The sequence below is a fragment of the Rhincodon typus genome, chromosome 7 (genome assembly GCF_021869965.1).
Source record: "Rhincodon typus isolate 14 chromosome 7, sRhiTyp1.1, whole genome shotgun sequence".
Lineage (NCBI taxonomy): Eukaryota > Metazoa > Chordata > Chondrichthyes > Orectolobiformes > Rhincodontidae > Rhincodon > Rhincodon typus.
In genome coordinates, this window is record NC_063338.1 from 45,108,982 (window position 1) to 45,123,174 (window position 14,193).

The 14,193-nt window shown below is 39.9% G+C and overlaps 1 protein-coding gene across 2 annotated transcripts in view; it reads right to left on the minus strand.

The window, feature by feature from the left end:
* The window catches only part of itga6a (integrin, alpha 6a), a 74,711-nt gene that overhangs the window by 32,505 nt on the left and 28,013 nt on the right, over positions 1-14,193 (minus strand). For both annotated transcript variants that reach the window (XM_048599200.1, XM_020514394.2), the window contains exons 3-6: positions 9,101-9,180; positions 8,395-8,650; positions 5,631-5,753; positions 4,847-5,057 (exon numbers count right to left, since the gene is read on the minus strand). In XM_048599200.1, coding sequence (XP_048455157.1) covers positions 4,847-5,057; positions 5,631-5,753; positions 8,395-8,650; positions 9,101-9,180 — 670 coding nt within the window. The remainder of the gene's footprint in view (positions 1-4,846; positions 5,058-5,630; positions 5,754-8,394; positions 8,651-9,100; positions 9,181-14,193) is intronic.

Genomic DNA, 14,193 nt, shown 5'->3' on the forward strand with positions numbered 1-14,193 from the left:
CTTGAGGGATATAAATCTACAGGGTTACAGGGATAGAGAACAGCAACAAGATGGAATGAATTGCTCTACAGAGAGCTGGCATAAACTTGATGGCCCAAATGCTCTCTTATGACTCTCTGGATCAACGTGCAGAAAGAATATGGTTCACCAGACTATTAAATTTACACAGCAGAGAAATAGATTATCTTAGGATCTTGTGGCACAGTGGTAGCCTCTCTACCTCTGGACCAGAAGACCCATGTTCAGGACCCACCTACCATGGAGGTGTGTCATCACATGTCCAAATAGGTTGATTAACAAATAAATAATAATTAGAAAACAGACTGTTTGGTCTTTTGGGTATTTTCTATCCTCCTGAATCATCCAATCTAATGCTGATCTCCAGGTTATTCCCTATTTTCTGTATTCCACATTTTCAAGTGACTATCCAATCCCCCCATAAACATTTTTACTATATTAAATTTTCAGTCACTAGCATGAAGTGCAGTGGTTGTCTTTAATGCAGTGAACAACAATAGAAAATAACTGTTTATGCCATCAGACATTTCTGGTAATCCTTACTTCACTTACTCTCTGTCACCTGAGTAAATGCCAGAGTGGCACTGAAAGAAATCTCTAACGTTGTCTTTAACTCCCTCTTATACTTAGAGACCCTCCTGAAAACCCAACTGTGTGAATAAAGATTTGGTAACTCTCTTAACATCAGTGTCTGCATTTCAGATTCTCCTCTTGTGGTCTTTCTCGGTGCCATGGAACAGTGTTTGCTTTTACACTTAAGGTGCTACATGAAAGTTATGAAACTTTTTGTCAGCAGAAAATCTGTGACACAGAGGTGATTTGGTTCTGAATCATATGAGAACATGCCACAACTGCATGCCCTATGTCACTGAGGGAGGCCTGCATTGCAAAGACAGTACCTGAAGATTGGAATTCTGGATGTTATTTTCTGGGAATTTATGCGTTAGTGAATCTGTACAAAATTGAGTAAAGAGTAATAATGCAATGCTTTGATGTAAGCATTCTCAAAATGTAATATTTTGTCCAGATAAAAGGCAGGAATCCAGGTAGTACTCCGAGTGCACTGCTCTTCCCAAATTGCACTCTTCTATTTTTTCTTTATTCATCTGTGGAAAGTGGGTGTGACTGGCAAGTTGAGGATTTTGTTGCTCATCTCTGATTGCCTTTGAACAGGGGACTTACATTTCAGGGGGCAGTTAAGAGGCAACCAAATTGTATAGTTCTGGAATCACATGCAAGTCAGACCAGGTATGGGTGACAGGTTTCCTTCCCTAAAGAACTTAAACAACAATCAACATTATCAGGGTCACACTTCCTGGGATTAACACTATATTTCAGATTTAATAATTTACTATAAATTCCACCAGCTACCATTTCTTCTTTCTTCCATCATTTTCAGATAGCAGGCAGTTATGATATACACCCCTCACCCCCTCTAGACACAACTTTTGCTTATTACATCACTATTCCCTTTGGCCTCGCACCATTATCCTTTGGTCACTTCATTTTGCCTTGCCTCCACCCTATCATGAATCTTCACTTTTGTCTTTTTCCCATCCTACCCTGTTTCATGTGCTCAAAGTCAATCACACTTCTAACTGTGAAAAGGTACAGAACCGAAATGTAAACTCTGTTTCCTTCTCCACAGATGCTGCTGGAAATTTTAGCATTTTTTTCTATTTATTAGAACTGATTAGTTGAGTTGGAAAATTTCAGCTCAAAGTTTGTCAGAAAACATTGGAGTGGTCCTGTCTAGTTTCCTTCATTACAATAATGACCACAATTCAAACATACTTCATGGGATGCAAAACATCTTGGCATTCCCCAACGTTGTGAACAGCACTTTGAACATGCTACTTCTTTCTTTCTGTCTGTCTACAGCAAAAGCTTTCTAAAATGTGGTAGATCAGTGGTGCTGTGATTAATGAAAATATTAAAAGGCTGGTGTGGTAACCTTAGTTCAACAAATACTGAATTGTACTTTCCTGTCTAAAACCAGCATCTGTGCTAACATGTAATTCCACATCAAAGGCACTGGGTGGCACTCTAGCATGAAGTCTCAAATTGAAGATAAAGGCAAGCGCTTAAATTAAACTAAGAATAATTTGTGCATTGTTATTCTTCACATTTCATAGAATGGTTACAGTAAAAAAGTGACTATCCTGCCTGTCTTGTCAGAGTTGGAACTCTATAGGAGCAACTTAGTCCCACATCCACCTTGCAATTTTTTTCTCCTTCAGATAATTATCAAATTCTCTTTTGAAACCCATGTTTATTGCGCATTCCGATCCAAACCAGCTTTGATTCTTTTACTATTTACTATCAATCTGTTCACTAGTCCTTGACTCTGCTGTCAGTGCTAACTGTCCCTATCTATTCTGTCCAGACCCCTCATGGTTGTGGAGCACCTTGAACAAATCTCAACATTTTTTTTCCCTGAAGAGCAGTCCCAACTTTTCTATTACATCTACGTAGCTGGAGGCCAACATTCTTGGAGCTATTCTCTTAAGACTTTTCTTTAATCTCCGTGGTTTAAATTTTTCTGATTGTATGAAATGTGGAATTCGTGTCCTTATCAGTTTGCCCTGACAAGTGCAAGATGAAAAGCTACAATAGCACGTCTCTCATTTCAACAATATTCGAATTTTTACTCAGGAAGAAATTGTGATGCCCCTAGCAGAGATATTCATATCATCTACATCCATGGGCGAGGTGCAGGAGGGCTGGAGGGTTGCTAATGAAGTGCCTTTATTTAAGGAAGACTGTAAGAAGAAGCCTGGGAACTATAGGCTAGTGAGTCTGACATGATGCTTAGTAAATTGTTCGAGGGGATTCTGAGAGACAGGATTTTTCTGCATTTGGAGCATCAAGGCCTGATTAGGATGGTCAACATGCAAGGGAAATTATGTCTCACAAACTTGGTTTGAGCACTTTTGAGGTCGTAACCAAAAAGACTGACTAGGGCAGTGCAGTCGACATTGTCTACACGGACTTTAGTAAAGCCTTTGACAAAGTTCCTCCTGATGGACTAATTAGTAAAGTTAGATCACATGGGATTCAGGGAAAGCTTGCCAACTTGATAAAAACTTGGCTTGACAGTAGGAGACAGACATTGGTGGTGGAGGGTTGTTTCTCGACATGGAGGCCTGTGACCAGCGGTGTTCCACAGGGATTGGTGCTGGGTTCATTTTTGTTTATCATTTATATAAAGGATCTGGATGAGAATTTAGGAGGCATGGTTAGTAAGTTTGCAGATGACACCAAAATTGGTGGTGTAGTGGCCAGTGAAGAAGTTTATCTAAGATTACAAAGAGATCTTGATCAATTGGGCCAGTGGGCTGAGGGGTGGCTGATGGAGTTTAATTTGGACACATGAAAGGTATTGCATTTGGTAAAACAAGGGTAGGACTTAATACAGTAAATGGTAGGGACCTGGGTAGTGTTGGCAAACAGATCAAGGGGATTCAGTTACATAGTTCTTTGGAAGTTGCATCACAGGTAGACAGGATGGTTAAGAAGGCGTTCAGTGTGCTTGCCTTCATTGGTCAGACATTTGAGTATAGGAATTGGGACTTCATGTTGAGGTTGTACAGGATGTTGGTGAGGCCACTTTGAGTACTGTCTACAGTTCCGGTCGTCCTGCAATATGAAGGATATTATTAAATTGGAGAGAGTTTGGAGAAGATATACCAGGATGTTGCCAGGACTGGAGGGTTTGAGTTATAAGAAGAGGATGAATAGGCTAGGACTTTTTTCATTGGATGTAGGAGGTTGACGGGTGACCTTATACAGATTTGTAAAATCATGATGGGCATAGATAAAGTGAAGAGCAATGATCTTTCCCCTATGGTGCGGGAGTTCAAAGCTGGGGGAATTTTTTAAGGTGAGAGGAGAAAGATTTAAGAGAGACCTGAGGAGCAATTTTTTCACACAGGGGATGGTTCATATGTGGAATGAACTGTGAGAGGAAGTTGTGGATGCAGGTACAGTTACCACATTGAAAAGACATTTGAATTAGTACATCAATAATAAAGGTTTAGAGGGATATGGGCCAAATGCAGTCAAGTGGGACTAGTTTAAGTTTGGGAAACTTGGTCAACATGGACAAGTTGGACCAAGGGGTCTGTTTCCATGTTGTATGACTCTATGACAAATGATTGCTTTTGAATATAGTTTTGTATTTTCCTGGACCTGATGTTTATGCTGGAAACTAGTTCACTAGTTTTGACTAGATGTTGGGAACAAAGCAAATTTAAGAGGCCTGGATTTTCGTCTGCTGTAGATCAAGTTAAAGTTATTAACAGTGAAAACAAAAATTCCTACAACTGAAAAATAGTCTTCAAATTTACCCACCCTCTTTCCAGGCAAGGGTTCAGATACCCAATCACGAGTGGTAAACCAAATTTAAAATGATGATCGATATACAGCAAGAAAGAAACTGGATGATTTCTCTCCTGGCTTGGTGAAGTATATTCCACGTCAAGGGCTGAAGATTGAGGTCAGTACTTGTGGGCAGCAGTGAGGAGATGGCTAATGGCTCTACAGGAGAGAATAAACTCATAGTGGCCCCCTTTTCATCTCTTACAAAAGAAGGCAGGCTTGCCTCATGTACTTTTGTTTTTAAAAGAAATATTTTGAACAATGTTGTCAATTTAATGCTATTCCCTCTTCTATTTTATCATTGTAGTACCACGCATTTTTTAAAAACAAACTGGAAAATTCATTTACTTGCAGAAGTAACGTCAGAACAACTGGAGGTGCTCAGTCCACAGAATGACTAGATATTTCCTGAACTTTTAGCATTCTAAATAGGTATGTGCCTCCTCACCTGTCTTGATTAAGATCCACCACAGCAATATCATATCCAAAAGAGGACGCCAACCCTTCACCATCCAGAACATGTTCAGTCATTAGGTTTCTTGTCCGTTTTTCTATCTTTAGGAAAACAACTGCTCCAGCATGGTTGGCTCTTGGTGCACCTGATACAAAGGTCAATGTGTCCTTCGATGTGATTCCCTTGCCCGAGTCCAGAGAAAAGCCTAACACAAAACAATAGGATCAGACTGCATACTTAATCAAATAAACAGCCATAGATAAATCGATAAAGTAAATACCTTACAGAAAGCAAGTGTTTGGATTAGATTCAGAGGAGTTTCAGAGCTTAATATTTGATTCCTGATCAGACTGGGAAAGAAACTGGGCTCGACATCTACCTTTAACTGTACAAGTGCTACCTTTTACTCAGAAGTACATACAAACACTGTCATATGTGCTCACCCCCAGCATCTCAATGTATCTATTTACTTGAGTCTGTCAGCACAAATTTTTTCCAATACAGTTTTATTATGGATTTAGAAACTAAGCACAGCGTGAGATTTGCACACCCTATATTGTAGGGTCACAAAAGGGAGGATTAATGGTTAATTATAGAAATTCCTCTAACGTGAATTGCAGATACACAAAATCTTAACAGCACAGGAGACTATTTAGTCCCATATCCGTGAATGAGCTACCAATTAGCCCCATGTGCCTGCCCTCTCTCCAGATCATTTGTATTGCTTTTTGTTAAAAAAGTATCTATTCCTTTCTCTTATAAAATTATTAATACCTACCTAAATAGCTGTTAGCAGGGACAGGTATCAATTTTTCGTCACGTTTGCTTTCATCACCCACTTCATAGGGTCCATCAAAGTCAATCTCATCAATATTTTTGCTTTCTTCCACATGTATTATTCCTGAGGGAACAAACAGTTAACTGGCATAATTAGCATCTTTCTGCAGAACTGGAAGCAGGTTACCTCACATTGCCATCCTATCCCAAGGTACAAAAATGAGATCAACAATTCCACTCTATCTACAGTTACAATTATTTTGGTCACACGATTAAATATTTTAAATATTCGTTAAGTTGTTTATGTAGTTGGATAGTTTTCCAAATTCCAAGAAGAAAATTAATCATGTGCAATCAATGGAAGCACTGTACAATGCAATTATACCCCATATCCCAATTCTTTCACAATATAACTACAGTAACAATTAGATTTTTCACTTTTAGATAGTGGTATGAATTGACAAATGGATAGGAACTACATTTTTCATCTATTTTGTCAATGATATTGGGAGCCATACATCTGCATGTTAATGTTCAACAACTTTTAGTAAAATGTATACCAAGATAATGTTTTGCCAAAGCCGTTGCCTTTCGTCTTGCACTCATCAGGACAAGACAAAAAAACTTTGGCAAAAAAAAAGGTCTTCTTTCAGCAACACTTAGACAAACATTGCTTCCAAATCCCATTCCTGAAGCAGATTTTTAGTCCCTAACTTATATACACAAAGTACTGAACATGTGAGTGAGCTCCTACTACAGGATTGCTTTGCCTGTGCTACAATAGCTGCACTTAATAAAACGTAGATATTATCACCCATGAGGAAAGCTTTTCACACATACTTGCCTGAACATGGGGCCTGAAGGAACAGGAGAGCCTATCCCCATATTTAATTGAAGATATACATTCAGATAAATTGCCTGTAAACGATCATCTGTTAAACTTTCAGCTGGTCCTATCAAACTGCCTGATTTATCTAAGAAGTAGTGTAGGATTCTGGTTTTATTATTGAATCTTAAAATAGCTACAGCAGAGAAGGTGCCTATTTACCCTGTGAAGTCCGACATCTTCGACATCTCCCTCCTACAAGCCGAAGTCCCCACCTGCTTCAAGAAGACCACTATCATCCCCGTACCCAAGAAAGCACACGCAGTGTGCCTTAATAACTCCGCCCAGTGGCTCAGACCTCAATCATGAAATGTTGCGAGAGGCTGGTCATGGCCCTCTGCAACTGGATCCTCAGCTTTCTGACCCACTGACCGCAATCAGTGAGGATAAGTAACCGCACCTCCTCCACAATAACACTCAACACTAGAGCCCCACAAAGATGCATCCTCAGGTCCCTACTGTACTCCCTGTACACCTACAACTGTGTTGCCAAATTCCAAATGAATGCCATCTACAAGTTCACTGACAACACCAATGTAGTCGGACAGATATCTAACAACAACGAGTCAAAATACAGAAGGGAGATAGAGGGATTGGTGATGTGGTTCAATGAAAACAATCTGTCTCTCAAAGTGGGCAAAACTAAAGAACTGATCATTGACTCTGAAAGAAAGGAGGAGAACATGCCTCCATCTACACCAACAGAACTGAGGCTAAGGTTAAGAGGATGGAGAGTGTCAAGTTCCTCAGAATCACTATAACCGACAACCTGTCCTGGACTTCCCATGTAGATGCGACAAACAAGAAGGCACAACAACGCCTCTTCTTTTCTCAGGTGGCTCAGGAAATTTGGCATGTCCACAAGGTCCCTCACCAACTTCTACAGATGCACATTGAAAACATACTGTCCAGGTGCATACTGGCCTGGTATGGCAGCTGCTCTGCCCAGGACCATAAGAAACTACAGAAAGTGGTGTGCACAGCCCAGACCATCACGGGAGCCCACCTTCCATCCATGGACTCCACTTACATGACTCGCTGCCCCCAGAAAGGCTTCCAACATCAAAGACCCAACCCACCCAGGTAATGATCTCCTATAACCTCTTCTGTCAGGCAGAAGATACAGAAGCCCAAACACATGCATGAGCAGGTTCAGGAACAGCTTCTACCTGGTCATTATTAGACTGATGAGTGGATTTTTTGGACTCAAGTAATGCTCTCTGACTAAGTATTTTTGGTCTGTACACCCTTGCTTACTCTGATCTGCTTGTTCTGCTCATAAACAAAGCTTTTCACTGCACTTTGGTATACGTGACAATAAATCAATCAATCAAGTCCATGCTTGGGCTCTGAAAGAGTTACTCAGTTTGACCCATTCCCTTGCCTTTACTAAATCACTTCAATTTATTATCCAATTCCCCTTTGAAAGTCCCAACTGAACTTGCCTTTGTCACATCTCTGGATAGTACGCTCCCGCTCCCACATACCTGCTGTATTTCAAAAAAAGCTTTCCTTCACGTTGCCTCCAGTTCTTTTGTCAATCATCTTAAATGCAGAAATACTATTCAACAGGGATGGGGAGCTTACCCAGTACCATGAGCCCATGAAACTTCCCTTTGGGTTCATCACAGTGATATGCAACATCTGGAACTTGCCAGCACTGCAAATTGGACATATTCAGTTGCATCTGGTGTATCCAGATTACAAATCCCCCACCATCTCAACACATCCCGCCTCCCCCAGACCCAGAATGTAATGCAAATCTATGAAACTTTTCCTTCCATGCTATCTACAGTTTTTAATGGCTAATTCCCAACATCTGTATCATCTTAAAACAAGATGAAAGAAAACTTACATTTTTTTTAAAATTACAAGTTACCTTTCCAGTTGTAAGCACCTGGTGCTCCATATATAAAATAATTACTGTCGTTGGTGAAAGCACTAGCTACACCTTGCTGACAAATACCAAATTTTTCATGACCCCGAAGTCGCCCAACACAAAGTTTCACATTTTTATCAGTTTCATTTTCGCGGAAAACGAGATCCTCGCTCAAAATATAGCATTGTCCAGTCACATCGCGAGCCTCGTCTGGTTTATTCACATATCGCCTTAGCTCATATCGATGAGCACAAACCTGAAATTAATAAAATATAATCTGTTTTTAGTACTAGGCATTACCTGATATTAGCAATTTCCTTTTTGTTAATCTGGTTAGCCCACCATTAAATAACATCCTGTTCCAGGCTAAACTATTTAAATATTTTTCTTGTTCTAATCTTGTTACATGACAACATCAAGAGTTAAATGTTTCACAAACATATCATAAGCAAAAAAGAGAATTTCAGGTAAAGTCAGTACAGAAATCTTCTTCAAGTGTCTTCAGTTCACATCAGAAAAAGTAAGGGATGATGCCAACACTGTAATTACACTCGACATTTGTTCTCCGAACTCGACTTTATTACTGCCTCCCAGCTGAAAGGCTCTGGGGTAAAATTACTATGTAGTTAGCACACTTTCTCCATGCTGACTGGAAGCTTATATATTTTACAAAGTACCATATAGAAAAAGAGTTCAAAAAACTTACCATGACCTTTCCACCTGGTCCCTGACTTTTCACAGAAACACCCATCCATTGATTTTCTTTACTCTCCTGTGTCAAGTCAGCTACAAGTAAGTAAAAATATATTGATCAGGATGCAAATACATTGAAGATTTTCATTAACCATTTTTAATATATGACAAGAAGCAGCTCAGTACAATTCCCCCAGCTCGGTCTTTGTTTCTTGCAGAAAACAAAGGTTAGGGAGAGCAGACCGTGAGAGTGTCACTCCCCAGTGGAATTTCACAATGGTCGTTAATGATTCTAGCTTTAAAACCGCTTCACAAAAAAACAAATGGTTGGCTAATATTCGTTTGATGCACATGCTTTTAATACAATAGAAGTTACAAAGGTGAGAAAAGAAATTTACAGAACATAATAGCATTAAAGAAGTAAATAGATCTCTATTTGGTTGACAGTAAAATACTGCAAATGTTGGAAGTCTGAAATAAAAACAGAAAACAGCAAGTCTGGCAGCACTTGTGAGGAGAGAGTTAACTTTTCAAATCCAGTATGACGCTTTTTTGGAACTGGAGTCATATTAGACTAAACATTAACTTGGTTTCTATATTCGTTTATTTCAGATCTTTGCCCTAATAGAAATAGCAAGACATCTGGATATAAATTGTCCCATTGGGAACACCCAGCATGGGTTCATGAAGGGTAGGTCATGTTTAACTAATTTGGTGGAATTCCTTGAGGACATTACTTGCATGGTGGACAATGGGGAACCTGTGGATATAGTGTATCTGGATTTCCAGAAGGCATTTGACAAGGTGCCACACCAAAAGCTGCTACACAAGATAAAGTTGCACGGTATTACAGGTAATGTATTGGCATGGATAGAGGATTGGTTGACCAGTAAAAAACAAAGAGTAGGGGTAAATGGGTGTTTTTCTGGTTGGCGGTCAGTGGCTAGTGGTGTGCCTCAGGGATCAGTGTTGGGACCGCAATTGTTTACAATTTACATAGATGATTTGGAGTTGGGGACTAAGTGTGGTGTGTCAAAATTTGCAGATGACACTAAGGTGAGTGGTAGAGCAAAGTGTGCAGAAGACACTGAAAGTCTGCAGAGGGATATAGATAGTCTAAGAGAGAGGGCAAAGGTCTGGCAGATGGAATACAATGTTGATAAGTGTGAGGTCATCCAGTGTGGTAAGAATAACAGCAAAATGGACTACGTTTTAAATGGTAAAAAATTGCAGCACGCTGCTGTGCAGAGGGACTTGGCTGTCCTTGTGCATGAATCGCTGAAGGTGGGATTGCAGTGCAGCAGGTAATTAAAAAGGCAAATGGAATTTTGTCTGCCATTGCTCGAGGGATGGAGTTTAAAAACAGGGAGGCTATGCTGCAGCTGTATAGGGTCCTGGTGAGGCCACACCTGGAGTACTGTGTGCAGTTTTGGTCTCCTAACTTGAGAAGAGATATACTAGCACTGGAGGGGGTGCAGAGGAGATTCACTTGGTTGATTCCAGAGTTGAGAGAGTTGGATTATGAGGAGAGACTGAGTAGACTGGGATTATACTCATTGGAATTCAGAAGAATGAGGAGAGATCTTATAGAAACATTAAGATTATGAAGGGAATAAATAAAGTGGAGGCAGGGAGGTTGTTTCCGCTAGCAGGTGAAACTAGGACTAGAGGGCATATCCTCAAAATAAAAGGAAGCAAATGTAGGACTGAGGTCAGGAGGAACTTCTTCACCCAAAGGGTTGTGAATCTGTGGAATTCCTGCCCAGCGAAGTCGTTGAAGCTACCTCACTGAATGTGTTTGAGGCAAGGCTAGATAAATTTTTGAACAGTAAAGGAATTAAGGGTTATGGTGAGTGGGCGGGTAAGTGGAGCTGAGTCTCAAAGATCAGCCATGATCTTATTAAATGGCGGGGCAGGCTCGAGGGGCCAGATGGCCTACTTCTGCTCCTAGTTCTTACGTTCTTATGTAACTTCTAGGACAGAGGAAAGCAGAGACTGATATAAAAACAGAATTGCTGGAAAAACTCAGGAGGTCTGGCAGCATCTGTGGAGAGACAGAAGCAGAGTTAATGTTTTGAGTTCAAAGGCTCTTCTCCAGAACTGTGGACTTGGAATTGCTAATCCCATTTCTCTTTCCAACAATTTTCTTTGCTTTATTTTAGGATTCATGGTATTTTGTTTTTATTCAGCTGATACTGATAATACTTTAGTGCCAGAAGTACGAATGAAATAAGAAAGATAGCTAGAAAAGGATAAATGATATTCAAAACCCAGTAATGGTCAATATTGAGAATGCTGTAGTTAGCTACCGAGGAATATGTCTGTACACACTGAAGGCATAGTATATGCACAGATGGATTGCAGATAGATATGTGTGCCAGGAAGAATTCTGAAGCATATAAATTGATGGCAAACATTATCTTCAGACCTACTGGCAAAATTGTGATGCAACACGTTAGAGACTGCTCGATAAGATAATCCTTGACCTCTCAGTCCTTGCAAACTGCTGCTCGATTTCTAAATTCCATTTTCTCTCCTGAGTACTTGATCATGTCACTTCCTTCCAAATCCATGCCCATGTTTCGCATCCAATCACAGATTGCATCTCTCCCATGCTGGCTGCTCCAGCTCCTCCAATCATTTCCCCTCTCTTTTACTCTTGCTCATTATCATTTATTATTTTGTGCTGGATTATTTTAGAATTTTATTTAGATATTATATCAAAATACCAAAAATATATATATATTGTAGGTATTTCTAAATAAAATTCTAAAATAATCCAACACAAATACTAAACGGTAATATTATTAAATGACTGCATCACCTTAGGAAGTAATTAAGACATTGAAAAAGGAGCCACTGGAATGAAAAAATCCTCAAAGAGCTCCAAAACAAAAATTTGCCTCCCGCTCAGTAGTGCATTGGGATGACTTATATTTGTCTAGTTCCTTTAATATAAGTGTTATTGTAACCTTGTGATACTTAATCATAACAGTCAGACATACTACCTACTGTTCTTCAATCCAGACTGAGGTTCAATTTGCTCTGCCTACATGAGGTGTGAAGGGTGATAGCTATGGTAAATAACTTGCGTTTCTGCAGTACTTTTCATGGCCACTTGATATCTCCAAGTACTTTACCATAATAAGTACTGAAGCATAATCACTGTTATAATGTAAGAGGAAACGTTGTTAATGGTGTAACTTAACTTGTGGCTTTATCTCCAGCTCCTCCAAGAAGCACAAAGAGGGATTTCCTTATGAATTCCCAATAAAAAGTGAAAACTGTATATTAATTATTACATAAAACCTAAAAATCCAAAAATTACATTAGAATGCATTCAAGTTATGAGTACCTCTGATGATGAGGGACAATGTGCAACAGGGCACATTCTTGTCCATCCTGGGCCTGAAAACATGAGGAGAGAATGTCAGCTTCTACCCTGGCCTGACATGATGGCTTCTCTAATCTTCTTCTGAAGGCTACACATAAGGTGAACGGCAGGTGTCTTTTTCATTGGGTGGGGATTTCAAGACTAAGGGGAAGATTTTTAAGGTGAGAGGGGGAAGATTTAAAAAAAAAGACATGAGGTGCAATTTCTTTTCCCCCTACAAACAGTGGTTCATGTATAGAATGAATTTCTAAAGAAAGCGGTGGATGTGGGTACAGTTACAACATTTAAAAGACATTTGGATAAGCACATGAATAAGAAATGTTTGGAGGGATACGGGCCATATGCAGGTGGGTGAGACTAGCTTAGTTTGGGTTTACGGTTGGCATGGACTGGTTGGACCAAAAGATCTGTTTCCATGCCGTATGACTCCATGACTAAATGAGTACGCTAACAAGGTGGAGAACAGCAGCTCAAAAACAATACTTAATTTACATTCTTAACCACTGCATCATTATACACAATAACACAGGGGGTATTTCGCCCATCTTGCCTGCTCCAGTTCTTTGAAAGAGTTGTCCAATTCAGTACATTCCCTCACTTTTTCACCATAATCCTGCCAGTCAGTTCTCCATTCATGTTTACAACTGGGATTTGGGATATTTGCCTGCAATGTGTAAAGATATGCATGCTGCCAGTAGCTATTACTCCCACTCGTGATCATATTCAACTTGCATACCTACAAATTTTGAACAAAACCATCTTGCACATATTCTACACCTGATGTAAAGTGGGTAGGTAGCAAATGATATCTGCGAAAATTTTTAAAAATCAGCATTGCAGGTTTCCACCAATACCTTCAGCCCAAATATTAACTTGACTCAAACTGGTCCTGGTATAAAGCACTGGGGAATTCTGACTGGAAAAGTGCCTTTGTTTTGACCAGAGAAATAAAGAATCACAGATCAGAGAGAGATAATACAGTGTGGAGCTGGAGGAACACAGCAGACCAGGCAGCATCAGAGGAACAGGAAAGTTGATGTTTCGGGTCGGGGCATTTCTGAAGAAGGGTCCCGACCCGAAACGTCAACTTTCCTACTCCTCTGATGCTGCCTGGCCTGCTGTGTTCCTCCAGCTCCACACCGTGTTATCTCTGACTCCAGCATCTGCAGTTCTTGCTATCACAGATCAGAGAGATACTGGTTTTGCACTAATTTGTGCAGCAAATAATTCACAGTTAATTTTGCTTTCCAGGCCAAAGATTCTGATCAACCTAACTAAAATGAAGGCGTATTTAAGTTTCATGTACATTTATTTCTAATTCAGATTGTAATGAGTGAGCTTATCAGACAGGTTGACTTAACTAAGAGATCTCATCAAATCTGGTAAAGATAGCGGGCAGAACCATCCAACAGTAACAGCAGTGAATGTTGAGATGTTTGGATTAGTTGCATACTGAAAACGTATGGTTGAAATGCCCTCAAATATTGTGCATGCAATTCACAAACAAAGCAATGAGCTTTTAGAGTTCACCATGATACACTAGATGGTAACATCAGTGCTGTACTAAGTTAAGTGAATGATCTATAGCACATGGTTCACACTAACTGGTTCAGCTTGCTAATCCTGTCGTCCATATTCTCTCCCTCTCTCTCTCTCTCACACACACACACACACTCACACACACTCACACACACTCACACACACTCACACAC